This window comes from Excalfactoria chinensis, chromosome 2, assembly GCF_039878825.1.
Source record: "Excalfactoria chinensis isolate bCotChi1 chromosome 2, bCotChi1.hap2, whole genome shotgun sequence".
NCBI lineage: Eukaryota > Metazoa > Chordata > Aves > Galliformes > Phasianidae > Excalfactoria > Excalfactoria chinensis.
Genome location: NC_092826.1, coordinates 58317336 through 58338391, shown reverse-complemented (window position 1 = coordinate 58338391; position 21056 = coordinate 58317336). Strand labels below are relative to the sequence as shown.

General features: G+C 37.7%; 1 protein-coding gene across 1 annotated transcript in view; it reads left to right on the top strand.

Annotated features, from left to right (window-relative positions):
• Positions 1-21056, top strand: part of GABBR2 (gamma-aminobutyric acid type B receptor subunit 2) — a 448010-nt gene that overhangs the window by 258454 nt on the left and 168500 nt on the right. Inside the window, exon 8 of the mRNA XM_072329174.1 lies at positions 1408-1468. Within this exon, the coding sequence (XP_072185275.1) occupies positions 1408-1468 (61 nt within the window). The remainder of the gene's footprint in view (positions 1-1407; positions 1469-21056) is intronic.

Here is a 21056-nt window from a genome sequence, read left to right as displayed (position 1 = left end):
TTTTGTCATAGACTGTGCTTTTTTGGCTTTTAACTCTTAGCACAGGGTAGATTACACTTACTGAAGGATGTCTTCTGTCTTCGGGTCATTCTGTCTTCTTGTATTTACCAAAGGGGAATGGTGTTCTGTGGTTTGCAGAATCTAGCTTTTGTACATCCAAGAGCACCACGCATCTAGGTGTAGTTCCTTGCAGGGGACTGAACAGTATTACAGTATCATACAGTATCACAGTATCAAAGTATCGTGCGAGTTGGAAGGGACCTTAGAGATCATCGAGTCCAACTCCCAGGATTCGAGCCCTCTGTGTAGCAGAGCAGCATTTCTGCCACTTACGCCACAGGGGGGATTCGAACCCCGGGCCTCTGGTGTTGCAAGCAGCAACTTATACCACTGCGCCACCAGAGGCACACAATATTTCTGCTATTAAGTTTCCAGTTGAGTACATATCAGTAGGATGATACAGTCCCTTTGTGTAAGACCAGCTTTTATACCAAGGGTAAAAACAATCAGGTTTATTTTTTGCTGCATTCTTCTTTAAACTGGAAATGATTGCAGTGACCAGAAGTAATTATCTAAAAAAAGGACTTTCACTGATAGTAACCTCTGATGCTTATCATTTAATTTCTTTTATCCATGTCTACTTAAAAAATAATAATAATGGAGATTTTAATAATTATCCAAACTAGGAGTTGATTAAAACACTAGTCTACACTGACCATACTCAGCACTCCACTGCAAGTTCAAAATATTAAAAATGTTTCTTAAATGAATGAAAAATTGTTCTTTCCATATTTGATCACAAAATAGCCAAAGTACGGTCAAAAATTTAAAAGACATTTTGTCATAAAGATGGGGTGAAGGATGAAAGTAGTTTGCTGGAGATATGTGAGGAGGCTTCAGCATTGTGCGACACTTATTTTGCAGTGTATCAATATGTGGCATAATGGAGGGTAGCATGTAATGTCTTACACACATTACATTTATAAAGAGTACTTGGACATGAAATTTGGTATAGTACAGAATGCTTTTAGCATCCATAATCATTGATATAAATACATTATAGAGCCTTTTGGAGATCCATGTAATGAATGAAATGTAGAACTTTTTTTGGCATGATTTTTGATAACTCTTATGTATCCTAGATAAAAACAGTCATCAGTTACTGGCTCTATTTCTGACTTTGAACAGTGAGTGATAAAAATGGTCAACTCTGTAAAGCAATTTGAAATTTGTAGAGGAAAGCTTTAAGATGTCAATTAATTTCTTCAGTCTGGGTTGAATTTGCTGTTCTCAATGTTTAACCTTTGCTTGGGTAATTTTATTAGTGAATGGAAAATGATTGTAGCTCTAATTAAACTTTTTTTTTTTCTTTATAAAACATTTAAGTCATTTATTTATTTTGTCTAGGGTCAAGTTGTTTTCAGGAATGGAGAGAGGATGGGAACCATCAAATTTACGCAGTTCCAAGGTAGGTTATAAACAGTTTTATTCTCATTACAGTTATGTATGCAGTTTCAGGCTTACTGTATCAATTGCATTTATTGTAGAACAATTTAAATATGTACAATTATTTTTAAAATTAACTGCTTTGAATGTGTCAATGTAATTAGTAAATATGAGTTTTATTACCTGCTTGAAATGCAGTATTTTGAAACCTTAGTAATCTATTTCCAAGTACCTTCCTAGAAGAAAATCCCCACACATACAGAAACTATTGATGTATAACAGCCAGATACTGGAAAAACTGTACTGATTCACTAAGCACCTGGTTATTAATGAAGTTGTTTTTAGAAACTGAATCTAAAGAGGCTTTTTGCTATTAGAGAAGTATATTTAGGGAGGATTTTTGCTATTAAGCTCTTTGAAGTTAGACTTTGTGCTTTCTGAAGGCTTGCTTTTGAAATTCTGCAACTGGTTGCCATAAGTTATTTCACGAGGCACTCCTTCAGCAAGTAAGGGACAGAAGCCACCAGACTGAACCCTTGGAGGCAACACTCCCTGCAGTAGGACACACCAAGCCTGCTGTGTCCCTCAGCCTGAGCTGCTCTGCAGGGAGCAGTCTCAGCAGTAGAGACCCCCAGATGCAGACCCTCATTGCGGACACCAGCAGTTGTCAAGTGCTGTTTGCAGCTGGGAGGAATTGCTTGCTTCATCAAGTTTTCAATCAAAATAGTGATTCATAGAAGACATGTCATAGCTGTTTATGCAGTTTATATAATGCAATTAATGTTTTTGTTCCTAGTCTGATCCAGAGATGAAACTGGAGAAGAGTGCATTTGTGTGGTCTCGTGAGATCAGGAGTGAGAGAAAGGTGGCAGATAGCTTTCAGTGCATGAGAAATAGGCATGCACTCTTTCTTCAGGAGATCACTTTAAACATAATTCTGCTGACCAAATTGCAAAGGCTCATCCTTTGAGTAGAAATTGTCAGCTGTATGGGCATTATTATTAATGAACAGCAATGCACTTGAGGGGGTTTGTTACTCATTCTAATTTACAGCAGCAATCTTATGGGTTGCTTTTGTCTTCACATCTACAACTGATGCTATTAACTCATGTTCCCTGGAGCATTTCTATCCACTAAAGTTTTGCAGACCTCATCTCATGATAATATAATCTAGAAATTATTGCTCAACACTAACAATAAATATTTATTGCTTCCTCTTCCCCCACTTCCTTCCATTATTTTGTAGTAGTAGCATTTACAGCAACATGAAAGAATCACGTAAATATTGCAAGGAGATTTTACAAGAGGTGTTTATTCCTTAGAAGTCTGAAGGAGGCCCCGTGCATACTGCCTAATGCAACTCTGCTAGTGCATTTGAGAGGGGGGGGATGTTTGGCACCTTCCATCTGTGCATTAATGATATTATGTGGAATCATGGAAAGGTGAGGCAAGCACCTTTGGAAGTAACCTGCAGGAGCAATTGAAGCTCTGGATAGCTAATTTTAAACAGATTTTTACTGCCATCCTTTCAAATGTGAGTTTATAGTGTTTCTCAGTCTTGCAAGAGCTGCCATTTAACACCAATTATTTTACAGCCAGTTGAGATACTATTTGGTCAATAAGAACAGAGGAGACAGCTGCCCATTTTATACTTCCTTGCTGTTACATAATGACTGTTTCAGAACTGATTCAGGCCTATGCCCAGGGTTTTGATCATCAACCAAATGTTTCCCATCAACCTGAGGTAAAAAGCCTGTTTGTTTTCATTGTAACTGGCACATCCTATGGAGAAGTTTAGGAGAAGGACTAAATTATTTCTCATGCAAGCTATAGTCCAAAGACACATCTGAAGTCTGTCTTTTGTTCTCACTAATTCTGGAAAAGACTATATCAAAAAGATGTAAGAAATTGAAGTAAGGATCAATAGTTGAAAGTAACCTTTTTAGTTTTTAAATATAAATTATGTTCTAGCTATTAAAAGATTTTTCCCTCCTTCGTCCATGATTACTGTGGCATTGCTGTAAAATAAATAAATAAATTACTCATTTCCTTAAAAAAATGATCTTTAAAACATCGGTTAGAAAGCTTTCCAAAACATTCACATTAACTTTTCATAAATCATGGGCTAATGGGAAAGTTCCAAATAGTGGAAATAAGTTAATTAAGTCCAATACTTAGATTGGTAAATGGGCTTTTTTTTGTAATTGTAGCTGTTAGGTGCTATCAGGATTGAGACAGATATGTATCTCAGTCATTAATGTTTTTTTATGAACTGTGATACAAATCAATGTGTTTTCTAGGAAAAAAAAAAAAAAAGACTGCATCAATGATGTATTACAATTTCTTTTAATGATAATCATGGTAATTATGAGCATCACATATTAAGTGCATTAGTAGCTTATTACCCTAACATAGATGAAAATCATCAGTACTAGTGTTCTGTACCTCAGCAGTCATTTCTTCATCTACAGGAGTTCATAGTTTTATGAATGTTTTGAATGAAAGGATGCAAATATCACCAACAAATCATTCTAGAGAAAGAAAATGGGTGAATAGGTAATCATACATGAGAAGTAAGATTCCTTGCCCAAAAATATTGTTTATCAGGTCAGAAGAACAGCTCTCAGTCTACATTGGACTCAAGGGTTTCATTTCCTGTTTCCTACAATCAACAGGATCAGACAGGCCATGCCTGACAATTCTGGTGAGAACTGAAAAGGTAGAATAGTACGAAACTGAGAAAGCAGGCAGTGAGCAACACACTTTCCACAGTTTCAAAGGGCAGTGCTCCAAGTGAATCTACTTGGATGCTTTACTGGAAAATGAAAGCCCTTCAAGTTGCAAACTGCTTAACAATCTATTGGAAAAGGCAAGTTTTCCAGGTCTCCTTCATGCAAAATCTTTGTTGGGATCTTTTGTGCTAATGAGATTATTTGCAAACATTTTGGATATGGAAAAGCAGACGATGATGCAAGGCAAAACCAGCACATGTTATTTCAGAGTGTAACTGCAGTATGTATGACACACTGTGATAAGATTTTGAATCACTGCCTTAATTTTGAAGGTAGCTGTAGCTTTTCCCAAATTCACACTAGGCATGTCCCATTTTCAGCCTCTGTTAGGTCTGCAAGCAGTCAAAGGGATTGTACCAAGGACAGATGGGACCAAACTACTTATTAATGCATAGATTGTCACACCCAGAAATGTTATATTATGCCGCAGAGGACACAAAGCACATGTAACTGCATTTTATTTGCCTGCCATACTGGTGAATAAAGAGCAGTCTGCCAGTCTAGCTCAGAAGTCCAAGTAATGTTTGAAGCTGGCATGTTTCCAAATGAAGAGGTTTTGTCTACTGATGCCATTAAAGCAATATTCTCATTGTCAAACATGTAGCTGAAGAAGATGGCCAAGATCTTTTGGCTAGTGTAAGCAGAAAGAGGATCCTGGCAACTGTTGCTGTGGACAGATCATGGAAACCTAAAAGACTTGGATGATAGAATAGATTGAGAAGGAAAAATAAAGCTGAATTGTAAACAAGTGGGTTTGGAATGTCTGTAGATCATGCCCATATAGTTTCCTTCTATTATTTTAAATTCTGCCTGGTGGACTTGGACTACTTTTGGTTCTTGCTTAAAAACAATTCATATAGGTAATGTGCTTAACTGTCTTTCAATATTTTTACATTTATCAGTTCTCCCGCATATTTCCTTCAGAATTAGTCTGTAGATTTTCTTTCTGTGAACAGTGCTGAAAGAATATAATTCAACAGTCACCACGTATTTAGTTACAACACTGAAAAATCAGATTTGAAATATTATGTGAAATATCCTTAGTCTGTGGTGTCAAATATCCAAAATCAGGAGTTAACAATTTCTCTGCCTTAGGAGCACAACACCAAAGTGAAAGTAAGGTCTTTTTATGAATATTATTATTTTTTCCAGATTTGAAGTTCACTTTTGAATAGTCAGGTATAAACAATTTATGGAAGAGTAAGTAAAGAGAGACACTATTCCATTTGCTAACTGAATGTGAATATACTTTGTATTCAGGATGTGAAATATAAATACTTGCTAGTTTCATGTAACAAACAATAATGTTGTATAATAATTTTTTTCTGGTTTTCCTGGGCAGTAAATATAGATGGATTCATCAGGAGTTGATAGCTCTTGTCACTGATGATTCCAGCACATAGTTTGTTCAGCTGTAGGCTAGAGGTAAAGTTAGAGTGCCTGACAGGATATCCAAATTAATGGAATTTTATAATAAAGAGTTTTTGATCAAAATTTCCCTTAGAGACCTAGTTCCAGGGTGGTAGGCAATATTATCATAGTGCTAGGAGAAAATGAAGATCACCGTGTGAGTTAAACCTATCAAAGATAAATGGCATGAACAAGAAACACTTTATACCGACACAATGAAAATGAGTTTATTCACTGTGTAAGTGATCAACTGCAGTTGTGAATCATATTCTGCAGACATTGATACTAAACCTTGTATGGGAGCATTGTTAATCCAGAGGTCCACATAAAGGCAGTAAAAGAACTAAATTGCATTTCAGATTTACTACTCCTCTTTTTTTGAAATTTAATCATGGTCCTATTTTGTTCTATCATTTTTAGTACTAGTTTAATTCCAAGTCGTAACTGGTCATACTGGCACTGTATTGGCCCCTAGTTCTTTATGATGACATTTTGTGTTTTCTATAGAAGAACTTTTCGTACATCATTGCTGGAATCTGGTAGAGAAATTAATGAAGAATAATTCTGTAAATGTGATAATAGAAAATGAGATTATGTAATTAATAGATTTGTGTTTGGTTTGTTTGTTTTTACAATCTTGTTTCTGAATGTCTGATCTTAAGTAACACTGCAACAGCACAGTGTTGATTTTTGACTTGAATTGAGTTATTTAAGAACTGGTTGTCTGGTCTCAGCCAAGGGGTTGTGATCAACAGTTCTATGCCAGGGTGGAGACTGGTCACAAGTTGTGTCCCTCAGGGGCCTGTCTTGGGACCAGTGCTCTTCAACGTCTTCATCAATGACATAGATGGTGGCACTGAGTGCACTCTCTGCAAGCTTGCAGAAGACACCAAGTTGAGCAGTGCAGTCAGTACATTAGAGAGAATGGAAGCCATCCAGAGGGACCTTGATGGACTGAAGAGGTGGGCCCATGTAAACCTAATGAGAGTTAACAAGGCCAAGTGCAGTGTGTTGCAGTTGGGCCGGGGCAATCCCAGGTGTTCATGCAAAAAGGGGAGCAGCCTCATGGAAGAGGATTTAGGGGTTCTGGTGGATGAAAAGCTGGACATGAGCTATCAGTGTGTGCAGCCCAGAAGGCCAACTGTGTTCAGGGCTGCATTTTAAAAAAGGGGTGATCAGCAGGGAGAGGGAGGTGATTGTCCCCCTTTACTCTGCTCTTGTGAGACCCTATCTGGAGTACTGTGTCCAGACAGGAGCCCTCAGCACAAGAAAGATATGGAATTCTTGGAGTCAGCCCAGATAAGAGGCCACTAAGATAATCAGAGGGCTGGAGCACCTCTCCTATGAGAAAAGGTGGAGGGAACTGGGCTTGTTTAGCTGGGAGAAGAGAAGGCTCCAGGGAGACCTCATTGTAGCCTTCCAGTACTTGAAGGAAGCATATAAACAGAAAGGGGAATGGCTGTTTACAACAGTGGCTAGTGATAGGACAAGGGGGAATGGTTTTAAACTCAGACAGGGGAGGTTTAGGTTAGAGACTAGGAGGAAGTTTTTCACATAGTGGGTGGTGACGCACTGGAACAGGTTGCCCAGGGAGGTTGTGGATGCCCCATCCCTGGAGGCATTCAAGGCCAGGCTGGATGTGGCTCTGGGCAGCCTGGTCTGGTGGTTGGTGACCTTGCCCATGGCAGGAGGGTTGAAACTACATGATCACTGTGGTCCTTTACAATCCAGGTCATTCTACAATACTTTCCCAATAAGCATTTGTCCTCATTTTCAGTGAATTTTGCTAACTTGTTTGAACAGAAATTTATTGCCCTCATTCCAAAAGAAGCTAAGATACTAGTTCAGGAAATAACAGCTTTCAATTTCGTTATTCCCACTGGCAATATAGGCCCTTTGTCATAACTGTTAGCTGACAAAGTAAGCTTATGTTTCAGAATTCCCCTTGAAGACTCTGTGAGTAAAATAATAGCAGATACTTTCGGATTTAGAAAAAAAAAAAAAAAAAAAAAAAAAAAAAAAAAAAAGTCCAAAAAAAGCCTACTGTGGACTAATTTCTTTTTGCTCCTAGGGAGAAAGGAGCTGAGTCATATTTATTTTGCTCTTGAGTTACTGGATAAAAAACGGAGATGCAAGGGATATCATGTGTATGAGCTGTTGAGGAAAATGCTTTCTTATATTTGCTGTCTTCATCTGAAGTACATGTGTATTTTTTTCCTTAAATGGTTATGGAGTGAAGGGGATAAACATGTAAAGATCTGATTTCACCACAGGTGATTTAATGTGTAGAATTTTAAACTACTGCCAGAATAAAAAACACATCAAATTAACTTATATGTCGTAAATAAATTGCTCAAGTGAAGGACTTGGAGGCTGTGATTTAGAACTAAATGATAACTGTATATGATCCCTGACTACTAACACAAAGCTGTCTGTTACCTCTGTCTCCTTAGCATAATCCTCCTCATTTTCTCTAATGCTCATACAGTATACAAATTTTTCCTCTTTGAGCTGTTTTCTGCACATCCAGTTCAGACACCTGTTTGGCCTTGAAGAACCACGTTCAATCCTTGCTGATTAATCTCTTGTGTAGGAACATATATATATATCTATATTAAACAATTTCCTTGTATTGATCCAGAATTGGATCTTTTCTGGTGTTATTAGGTAGGCTCAGAATGCCATACTGACATAAGAAGCACTGTCACAATCTTCCTGTCAATGACTGGAGCTCTGGGAATCATGTTAGGGCTATAGTTTAAAGGAGAAGAAAAAGAATAATACCCTCCAGAAAGTGATCCCCTGAAAGTGATACTACACAGCTGCATGTGACCATCTATGATGAGTGGGATGGAAAGCTTATCCCTGGGAAATATGCTTTCTTGTCTTCCATAAATGCATGGTAGATCCTTGCCCCATTTTAAAGTATACTGTAGTGCAAAATTGGTAATGTAGATCCCCCACTCTTGGCATTTTAAAAGGGTGGATAATTTGTAAACCTGGTAAGATGAATAGCTCCACATTCTGCCTTGAATTATGTTAGAAAGGAAAGCTGAGAGCACCTGATTGCTGAGAGATTCCTGAGTGGTTTACTTTTGTATTCATTGCCCTGAATATAGGGAAGAAGAAGGTGCTGGTGTACACAGGTACTCAAATCCTTTATCAATCAATTTTACCTATTTTAGAAGGATACTTCAGGAATCTACTCAGGAAGTTGCGTGAATTGCGAGGATGTGGAATTAAAACAAGTTTTCAAATATAAAGCATGTGCTTCTTGTGTTTAGAAAGATAAAATAAGCAGCAGCTTCCCATTCCAAGCAATAGGAACTAAATCTCTCACTCTGGACCTTCAAAAAGTCAGTGTCAGAAGTTTTATAACATGATTTTAACCTGGCTCTGTTAATGTGACGTTTGGAGCATGGTGACACCAGGTAAATGCTGTGTTATGTTAGTAAATTGTAAAAGTCCTGATAAAGAGGAAGTTCTTTGCACTTTTAGTCTATGCTTCCCCTGAAAAGGGAGAGGCTACAAAATACCCCCAAAGAATGAATCCAAAAGGTCAGTAAATACATAAGGGTTTGTTTGTTTTTTTTTGTTTTGTTGTTGTTGTTGTGTTGTTCTTTTTTTTTTTTTTTAATTCAGAGAAGAGAGCACAAATTTTGAAAAATCATTGGTGACTTTTCACACTTTTTAAAAGTTAAGTTGGATTTAGGTTTGCAATTTTATACAGAAGCTATAGATCACCAAAAGCTGTTTAACTGCTCATGTCTGAGTTTGATAAATTCAGCTGACATTCTAAGCGATAACCTGCAGCCAAACGCTAGATTGTTTTCCTGTGTGTTACAGGTTCAATTTTCAGTACTGTGTGCCTATTTTAATCACTGAAAGCCTCCCAAGACTATTGCAGCTTGAGGCCAGTTGATGATGTACTGTGAGGCTAAAATTACTGGTGCAGGTAACTTAGACTGCGGGCTGTCTGTGAAATCAGTGGGGTTTATGGAAATGTATGGTCTGGAAAGGAAACCCAGCTTGCAGGTACAAATATGTACATGCATGCCCTATGGATATAGAGTTCTTTGCTTATGCCTTCGATCAAAGAATCATTGAGTCATAAAATCAAAGAATGGTTTGGGTTGGAAGGGCCTTCAAAGCCCACCCAGGCCCACCCTGTGTCATGGGCAGGGCTTCCCCCCAGCAGCTCAGCTACCCAGGGTCCCATCCAACCTGGCCTTGAGCGCCTGCAGGGACGGAGCACCACAGCTTCTCTGGGCAGTTGTATCAGCACTTCACTGCTCTCTCAGCAAAGATTTATTTTCATAACATCTCACCTGAATTTCTTCTCTTTCAAATTAAAATCATTTTACGTTGTCCTATCACTATCAGATTGTGCAAAAAAATTGGTTCCCGTCCTGCTTGTAAGCTCACTTCCTATACTGTATCAGCAGACTAGAAGAATATTCCATCCCTCCTCTGGGCTTAAATTACACTTTTGCTATAGTTCTTACTTTTTGATTCATATTTTAGAAATATTTGTAACCAGTGTATTTTTTTAACTGTCTCAGACCTTTCTACTGTTTGACTAAATATAAGAAATATGCAAGATAAAATTTGAAGGGGAAAACCAACTGAGTCACAAGACTTAAATTTCTTAGTCAGTTAGATATTTTGAAAATGTCTACAAGAGGGATTCTCCCTCAATGGAGCTAATCCTACTGCTTATTGTTTTGGAAAATGAAACAGGAGCAAAAAAGTGTCTCCCTCAGCTTTGTGACTGAAGACTGTAGTGTCTAAGCAGTTCTCTGAGCTGTTCTCACCTCTCTGCAGCCATCAGAGGAGATTATCTAAACAGAATAATAGGAATGTTTGGGGTTTTTTGCTCTTTTACTAAATTAAAAAGAAAATTAGTCTAGTTGGGAGCAGTGAGAGATTCCCCATGTCTGCCTAGTGAATGTGAGATCCTAAGAGGAAGAAAAATTTATCTTCAGCGATCTGTCAGGTTCAATTTATTTACAGTAATTGACCCCAGGCTCTCTGATTTAGCATAATCTTGGCTGCTTTGCATGGACAGAGAAGGGGAAAAAGAAAAGATAATAAATCTCTTCTTGCTGCCCACAGATGTACCTATACAAAGCAGTTCAAACTGTATTCCTGGTAGGAAAATCATATTCCACAAGGGGCATGAGCAGAGTATTAGAAGGATAACTTCAAATTTCACAGTCTTCACGTGTTCTTCTCTGTGCCAGGAAGCAGATAATTTGCAGAAATGTATGCTGCCCCTTTCCAGCAGCTTCTGCCACCTATGTGCCCTTGGCATGCATTAAAATTAAACTCGTTTGAGCTCCTGAATGTGTAGTGCTTTTTTTGAGCTCCAAATTACTGTGGATTGCTGATCCAAAGAATGGAGAGAGTTGATTTCTAAGCCCTAGCAGTACCTCTTTCTTCTTGCTTTTTACTCACTGATGTGAAGACTAAGAGAACAGGTGTCAAAGTGGCTCAGCAGCCTCCTTTATTGCAGTATAATTAATTTCATGACTATCTGTGATTTACAGTCATTCAGGCAGTATTCATTCCAGGTGGTATTTATTCTCATCATTTGGAATGAATTTAGGATGGAATATTATAAAATGCTTTATTTAAGACTAGATGTGTTCCATTTGTTTGCTTTCTTTTCATCTTCTTGGCTTTGCAACCGGTATTAAAAACAAGCAAAAAAGAAAGAAATGGGAGTCAGAGAAAGAAGAGTGACATTTACGTGCCAGAAACTGAGCACTTGGAAGTCAACAGTTACAGGATTAAAGGTTAAATCTCACACACACACACAAAAATTTTCCCTTTCTTTCTTAAAAGTTTAAGGTAACTAATGCTGAAAATCTCTGGTGGTTTATAAGTTATAATTAGCTGATGTAATTTCATTCAGGATCCAAATGAGAAGACTAGAATATTTGATGCTGACAGAGTCCTGATTTCAACAAACTAGGTGAAAGATTAGGTCATGAGAGTGGCTTTGAGTCACCTTGTATTAAGGAAGTGAACTTCTGTTCCTGAGCTGCACTGCCCAGGATGGAGACAGAAATGCAGAGCTGAAATATTTCATAATGTTACACCAATTCAGTCAAATGGTTTGCCTTGCAGCATTCACAAGTAGTTTCCTGACTAATATAAATACAGTAAGGCTGAACAGAATTGGTGGTTTAGAAATACAAACTACAGATTTGTCAGAGAGGAAACTCAAAGTATTCTTTCTTATTCAATTTTCTTGTTATCCTCCCACAGTAGACCCCTGTTGGGCTGCAAGAATACCAGGCCTTATAAACCAGGTTCAGCTCTGCCTTTGGTAAAAATCATTAATTCAGCACTAACTTTGCAATTGGCCAAATTTGTGTTGGAGCAGCAATGTATGTACACTGTTGTCACAAACAACACAGAGCATGCTGTCTGTCACCATTATGCATGTTTTACAGACACTGTAGAAGGCCAGTAGCAGTGACAGTCCCTGATAAACTGTAAAACTCCTTCCTGCTTTGATGAGAATGTTTTCCCATCTGTTCCCTTTTCTCAGATGATACAAGTGTGCTGGGAGTTACCCATATCTCACACTTATGGACTGTTGAAGAAATTGCCATTGGTTGCCTAAACAAAAAGAAGTAGGTTATCCATAGAGGAAAGATTCCTGCTTTGTATATGTGGTAGATATCTCTTCCTGTACAATTGTTTAGCTACCATTCTCAAGGCTAGAATTTTTACTTCTAGTCCATAGTGATGAGCCTAGATAAAGATATAAGAATATTTAGATTAAATATCAGCAAAATAATTGGGTAACAATATGTTGTAGTCAGTAAGTGCAACAAGCTACCAGGAAAGTTATTTCCCCTGCACTGCTTGTTTTCAGGGCAAGCTAGCCTTTTGTCTACCAAATATGATCTCAGATAATTAATCCTATTGGGGTGGCCAAGGACACATGAAGTTAAACAATAGATGTTTTCTCTTTTCCTCTGGAGTGATTCTGTAAATTGTGCAGTTATATGGAAATCAATAGCTGATCTGCTGGATGGATAAATCCCAATCAACAGATAAACTATAAATGGAGCTACATCACATGGAATTGGGTCAAATTGCATTGGAAGTGGGTCAAGCCTTTAGGAATCCTACTGTTGATTTTAATGAGTGTGCAAGGTTTTAAGACCAGCTTACTGGTTTTAATCAGCAATAGCTTATAGTATGATGAATTACTGCTGTATGCATAAATACTTTAATTAAGTAGTGCTTTATGAATGCTGTCTAGTTGTACTGTTGTAAACTCTGAGCCTGACCCTGAGAGGTTTTGAGTAGGTTCTGAAATGCTACATTGATCAGGTATTCAGGACTGACTTGCAGCACCTCAAACAATTGACTATATGGTCTGACAGATAATGTGAAAGACCTAATTTTACACGTCTTGAATATTCACCTGAGGCTATTTCTATTTTTAATTTTTAAGATATTGTCTTAAAGCCTACTTTGATCTCATTGTATGCAGCCAAAACCCTGAGCTATTTTTAGTAATAACTATCCAATATAAGAAAATATGCTCTTGAGGCATATGAAATACAAATCCTCATTTCCTTGAACAAATACTGAGATATTCCAAGCATGTCAAAGCCTGCTGCACTGCACGCTCCCTGAGATACAAATAAAAAAAATTGTATAGAGTTTAGTGCTTGCAGAGGTGCCTGCCTGCACAGTATGTCCAGTGAATCACAACTCAGTTTCAAATTCATATTTGTTTTCTTCCAGAGTCTGTATTTACCAGGCAAAGAAAATATTCTTAGTTTGGACCAAAAAAAAAAAAAAAAAAAAAAATTTTATTCAATAACTGAATATTATGGAGTCCACTGAAAAATACTTGAATTGTTTTATCCCTTATGTGGGTTTTAGGATGTAGATCCGTAGATCCGTAGATCCTCCGGGCCATTTCACAGAGACTTACCTGATCCTGAATTCACAGTGTGTCTGTATTTACACCTGGAGCTTTTCTGTTATGTGTAAATAACTAAATAATTCATTTACCACAAAGGAAGTACAAAATGACAGTCCAGAAGCTGGAGTATTCATCTACAGTGGGTGAAAGGTGTATTCAGATCTCTCACCCACATTGTTCTGGAGGATTTAAATGCCTTTTGCTGTATCTTGGAGGAGTGATGCTGTGTTATTTAGCCCAAGGCTGAATGGGGATGGCAACAATTCATCTTACTAGTCAACAAAAAGTACTGGGTAGGTTCTAAGCTGTATTTGCACTGTTAATTATGCTCCTGTTTGTGTCTGATTTTGGTACACAGGTTTTTCATGAGCTTCATTATTTCCCAGTCAACAAAACTAGAAAAAGAAGTGGAAAATCCTTAGCTTGAATTTCGGTAGTCACTGGCCTTTTAGGTGCTTCACTACCAGGGGAAGATAAGCAACTAGTTCATTTCTACACTATGAATTGGAAAGTTCATCCACAGGTGAAAATAACATAACTTCTGTTAAGTTTGATCTTTAGACTGATATTATGGATGGGGGCAAATAACTTATTTAAAAAAAAAAAAAAAAAAAAAAAAAAAAAAAAAAAAAAAAAAAGAGAGAGAGAGAGAGCATTAGTTTTGTAACAGATAGTGATGTGAGAATATATTTTGAATGTATTTATGACTTCAAACCTCAGCTGTGCTATAACACTTTTGCTGGGGTAGGGACTTCCCAAGCTGTGGAAAAGTGATGCCTTATTCTGTGCAGTGGCCTATGTGCCTTCAGCAGAAGACTGTTGTGTCTGAGCAGTCTTGTAGAATGTATCATCTCAGACAAGATCCATTTAGCACCATAATGAACTTCATAGAGAAATAATTAGTGTGATACCTGGGTTTTGGAAATTTTGCAGGTTCCTCAAAGCACTTCTGTGATTGATGAATGCCTTAGACAGACAGCTGTGACTAACTTGATCCCCTTGTGATGCTTGCTGTTCAATATGCTAAGCCAAATACTTTGCTATTTACAGCCTAGTAGTCTAAGTACAGACATCTAAACTCTCATGCATTTCTCTAATCAGATTTGTTATCAACACACAATATTCCGTCTCTCTCATCAGATTCATTATCAACACAAAATATTCCAACAATTACAGCTATGTAGTGATATGTATTACGCTGTTCACCTATAAGAATATAATTTAAGTCCTTCTCTTCTGCAGAATCGTTCCTTTCTAATACTTGAATATTTACTAAATTCTACTAAATGTGAGAATCCTGTCTAATACCCAAGAAAAAGCTCTCAGTATGTAAGAAGTTGTTCTTCGCTTGTTCTTGCATTTGCTTGTAAATCAAATAAAGTTGTGAGAATATTTATCAATGAAAGAAAAAAAATAATTTATATAATAATTAAAACTTTAACTTGATTTCAGTGATTCATGATTTATTTCCACCCAGAACCAAATATAATGAGAAACTTGACTTGGAAATGGTTATTTTGTAACTGGATATAAACCTCTTTTGTGATTGCGATAGTGTATCATTTCAGATTGCTGTAGTAATATCCTTTTAAGAAAAATATAATCTAGACTGACATGCTCATAGCAAAAATTAGTTATGAAAACTCTGTGCATCTTGATCTTCAAGAGGCTTGTTTTTTTTCCAATGTGGAAATGAATTAGTCATACACAGATACCTCTAAGAAAAAGTCTCATGAAAGCAGCAAAGAAATTCAAGATTCTTCAAATGGATTTTTCACCAAATTATGTGTATAGTGCTCTCCTGATTATTAAATTACACTGTGTGCTAGGTCAAGGTATAGAATAAATGATTATCGTTTGTTTGAATTGAATGAGAATTAGATAATTAAGAAGCATATTATTGGGTTTCAGATAGCAGGTAATTTGGTGTTTAAATTCAATGAAAGGTTTGCATGGAGTGTAAAGAGGAAAGCTTCTATTAAGAAAAGAGAAGCAGGGAATTGGACCACTTCAAAACAGATTTAATTTCTCCTACTAAAATCAGTAAATCAGTGGGCCGGTTTTCACACACACACACACACACAAGAAAAAAAAAAAAAAAAAAAAAAAAAAAGAAGAAAAAAAATCATTATTTGCTACTTTCAGTAGTTAGTTTACAAGTGTTGTTGGTTTTGGTTTCTTTTCAGTTGAATGTAGATATCATTTGGTAGTATAAGCTTTACAGCATTTCCTATAAAACCTTTCTAAGGTCTGGAAAACCCCATGAAGGAAACAGAAATTTGGGAATATCATGTTTGCTCAGGGAAGCAATCAACTTTTCACTTGGGTAGAAGGGACAAGGGAGAATGGTTTTAAGCTTAAGGAGGGAAGGTTTAGATTGGATGTCAGGGAGAAGTTCTTTACAGAGAGTGGTGAGGTGCTGGCACAGGTTGCCCAGAGTGGTTGTGGATGCCCTGTCCCTGGATTTGTTTAAGGCCAGATTGGACAGGGCCCTGGGCAACCTGGACTAGTACCAGATCTGGACGTTGGTGACCCTGCCTGTGGCAAGGGGATTGGAACTTGATGACTCTTGAGGTTCCTTTCAACTGAAGCTGCTCTATGATTCTATGGGCTTTGGGAACAGTCAGACCCTGTCTTACCATTCTAAAGTTGCCTTAAGTCCTGGCATTTTTATTATCTCTTCCCTCCTTGTCCTGGTCCCAGTTCCCACTCCTCCAGGAAAGTCAAAAGGTGCCAGATGCAAAACAGGTAGCACTGTAGAGATGAGGAGAGTGTCAAGAGTGAAAAAAGACTGAACACAGTACTCAAGGTGCGGCCTCGAGTTTCCTGGTCAAACAGCTGAAGTACTCGTATTTCTAAATTCTGGTAAATATATAAAATGAGTGGCATGGATTACAATATTCTTCAGTTCATTTTTCCTTCCTGAAACAGTCTATAATTTAATTTTCCATTGAATGCTGTGAATAGCATGGGTTTGGCTGCAATTTCTTAGATATGCGGGCACTGAGATATGTATTTACTTGATTACAGATTTAAATCCCCTTCTCACAGTTCAATGGTTTTGATTTCCAAGCCTGTCACTATTAAAGTTTGTAGGACAACTGACTTTGGTAGTTAGCTTATGGTATTACCTTACCAACTCTTCCAGGGAGTTTTTGAAATATTTTTGAGTAATTTTGAAGTATTTTTGAAATTTTCATTTTCCAGATTTCCTCTTGTTCTCATGCTCCAAACAAACTTCAGCTTTCTTACTCATCACACACATATACCTTTGATAATATCTGTCAATGGTTTACGGGCTGGTTCAGCCTGGTTCTGTGACTAGCAGGGTGGAGGGATTTTGCAAAATCGATGCCTGCAGAAAGGGGAAATGGGGGACCCCAAAATAATTAAAAGCAGTGGCAATGGCCTGAGGAGAAACAAAGTAATTTACTAAATATGATATTGGAATGCAAGATAATACACTACAATACAATGTAATTAGAACTGAAGCTAAGTAAATCAAATATAATGAGAGAGGGTATCTGAAAGCTGTAGGCCTTACAGTAGTGCTGAGGCAATGTGTGTGGTTGGGACAAACAGCAAGGTGAGGCTGAAGGAAAAAAGGGACATCAGGTGACCTTGCCAGGGGTTACATCTCCCCTCTGACTGCAAAGCCCCCCAGGGTATGTAGTTCTTCTCTTCTGGGACAGGTAGCCAGAACTGGAGCACTAACACTTTAACTCACAGTGCAATACATTATTATTTAACCCGTGACAGTTCTGATGTGGAATACCAATAACCAAAAATCATAAAGCCATGACAATCCGCTCCTTATTTTACATCACTACATCATGCTCAATATATATACACAAACAAACCATAATTAACAAGTATTAAAAATGCACACACATAAATCTATATATATACACATGGAATTACTCACTGCACTCCCCTAACATCAAATTCCCTTGGGGTACATACTAAACATCCCCATTTTTCTGCAACACCCACCAAGTGCACCCAGGTCTTTGGACAAAAACAGTTCCATGAAGAGGCTTGTCCTTTCCAGAAGCTGAAAAGACCCAAACTTCTTTTTCCAGCATGCTCTTTATGTGCACTACAGGGACCTTATCTCCCTTGACAGTATGTAGGGAGCTGGCAGGACCATCGCGATTGATAGATCCTAGGGTGTTGACCAACCAGGTGGCTTCTGCCAAATGCTTCTCCCAGTTCTTACATATTCCACCACCCATTGCTTTCAGCATGATTTTTAAGAACCTGTTATAGCTCTTAGTTTTACCAAAAGTTGGTGCATGATAGGGGATATGATAAATCCAGTCAATGCCGTTATCTTCGGCCCAAGTATTTACAGGAGAATTTTTGAAATGAGTCCCAATGTCTGGTTCAGTTTTTTCTGGGGTGCCATATCACCAGAGGACTTGTTTCTCAAGACCCAATATGATGTTTCAGGTGGTAGCATGGGGTACTGCGTATGTTTCATACCGCTTAGTGGTTGCCTCCACCATGGTAATTACATAATGCTTACCATTGCGAGATCGTGGCAAGGTGATATAATCAACCTTCCATGGCTCCCCATATTTATACTTTCGCCATCACCTTTCCCCCCAAAGAGGTTTTTATCATCTTGGCTTGTTTAATTACAGCACATGTTTCACAGTTATGAATAACCTGTGCAAAAACATCCATAGTTAAGTCCACCCCTTAGTCTCTAGCCCATTTGTATGTTGCATCTCTTCCTTGATGGCCCAAAGTCTCATAAGCCCACAGAGCTAGAAATAATTCACTCTTATGTTGCCAATTCAAGTCTATTTGAACCACCTTAATTCTGGCAGCTTGGTCTACCTGATAGTTGTTTTGCTGTTCTTCAGTAGCCCGACTCTTGGGCATGTGAGCATCTATATGGCACACTTTTACAATCATATTCTTTATTTGGGCAGCAATGTCTTTCCACAGTCCAGCAGCCCAAATAGGTTTACCCTTTATTTGCCTGTTATTTTGTTCCCACTGCTGTAACCACCCCCATAAGGCATTTGCGATCATCCATGAGTCAGTATAAAGCATTGGCTACCTCTCCCATTCAGCATCTTCTAAGACCAGTTGAACAGCCTGGAGCACTAACACTTCAACTCTGAGTGCACTACATGATCTTATGATGCAGAATACCAGTAAACAAAAATCATAAAACCATGAATGACAATATCTAAAGAAAAAAGGTAAAAGAGGGACAAATATATACTTCACTTTCAAAAGAGTAGAAGTTCTCAAGTTTTTATTCTAGCTGTAATGAAAAATTGATGACACAACTTTTGTGCACCAGATTTGTGTTCTACTCAATTTTGTGCATCTGCAGGGGCTGTTTAATACAGTCTTTTATGCCCAGCCAATTGTAAAGACTCTGCTGTTCTTCACTGTCATACTGCAAATACAGTGATAAGTGAGAAAAATGCATACTTCTGCTTTTCTAGTTTTAATCAGCTTTTCAAGGATTTTTTTCCTTATATTATTTTTCATTGCTACAGGCATAAATCCTATACTCTTGAAACAAGCAAATGTTCAGAGTAAAATCATCATTGCTTTATGCTATCAATTTTCTGGGCAGAACAGAGTCTTTGAAACTACACATTTTGTCAAATTGTTTTCACTCTGTACCTACAACATCAACTCTGTCTGGAAACTCTTCCATGTGCATACCTAATATTATGCACAAAAATGAAGTTATGCTTATGCAGAAGTGCCCATGTGATCCCGCTGCGCTTTGCCAGGCAGTTTCATTCCAGAGCTGTCAGTCAGGTGTATTACATAATTACTCTATATTAATTATTAAGGCTTTTATTATTTAGAGCAATTAGAATTTAATATCTGTAGCTTTCCATGGGAGAAATTTCTCTTAATGCAAGCCTGTTTTCTGTAGCTCCAGTAGAAAAAGTAGAAAATAAGTAAAGATTTGAAATTAAGAAGCCTGACAATGAGGCTTATTATTCTAGGAAAACACTGAAATGATCATTAGAGATAAAATCAGGAACTATCACTTAAAAACACTTACTTCCTTATAACCTTATCAGTCTTCTAAACCACTTCCTTCTGTTCTTGGTAAAATATCTATTTTACCAAATTAGCGCTAGGAAGCAATTACTGTAGGCTCCTTATCCCCCTTTCTGTTTTATTCAGCATTACAAAGGGGTTGCTAGAAAAAGAAGTTAAAGCAAGTGGAGGTTCACTGAAGTGGAAGGAAAGTTACTTTTTTTTGTGACTCTGACATTTAACAAGCTTCAGCTGGAGTTTTTCACTCCTCTGGAATAGAAAATCAACTTAAATTTAAAATATATATTATTTAAACGATATAATTTCCTGAATGAGAATGTTTTTGCAAATAGTGAGTTTGTTTCCTCCTGTGGATTTTAGCACCAGTAGAGTTTAAAAAAGAAAGTTAAAGAAATAGTAACAGTGATAAATTTTGAAGTTCAAGACTAGAATGCATCCCAATAAAATGTACTTCTAGTAACTGAAGGAAGGCAAAGAGTTCTAACAACATTAGGAACGTGTATCAGAGTGAATTCATTCCAGTACAGCTGTTTCTAACATCTTACATTTAAAAACAGTTTGAGATTTGTCTTAGCATAAAGGTCACACAGGCTTAGGTCCAAAACAAAAGGATGTCAAATTCATGAGCTGAGAAAAATCAGTGCAGAGGGCTGTGGCACTGGGCTGTACACAGATTTCAAACATCGTTGTTTTTTTGTTTTTTTTCAAACCCTCAGTTTCTTTTTTAGATCAGCAGTCTCCCATGACTGGATCCAGCTTCTGGATCCATCTCTTAAAGCATGTGAGAATTGAGCGTGGTCATTTTTCTAGCTGACAATACTTCACAGGAAGATTTTATGGGTGACAGTACCGTGGTGCATAAGGCACGATGATCTTCTACATGTGAACTTGTGTCCTTCCAACACTCCTCCACCTGGAGGATTCCCCAAATTTCTGAGACTTCTATTAGCATATTAGCAATCATAAGGATGGATATGAAATACATAATTTGAAGTGGAAATTTCTAGCAGCCACTTCTGCTTGTAAAAATACTCGAAGCAGTGCCCCTTGAACACACCTTCCTCACCCAATGAATCATGCAATTCTTGGGTTTTATGGGGCTTTGTAGCATTATCCTCACTTACAAGTGAGCTGACCAACCCTAATTTTAGTAGTGATAAACCCATTTCACATGGACAGCATTGCTCTCTAACGGTGGGGAAATTCAACCCATGATCCCATTAGTCTCCAAGCCTGGAGGCAGACTTTTTCTCATGGGAGGCCTGGAGGTTGAAAGACTTGATGTTTATGGCATTTGATAGGTCTTTTATTGGTGTATTGGTGTCTCTCTTGTTCATTTATGCACTGGAACCTTAATGAGTGTTCTCCAGGAATATGGCTACTTGTGTACCTCTATAGTCTTCCCT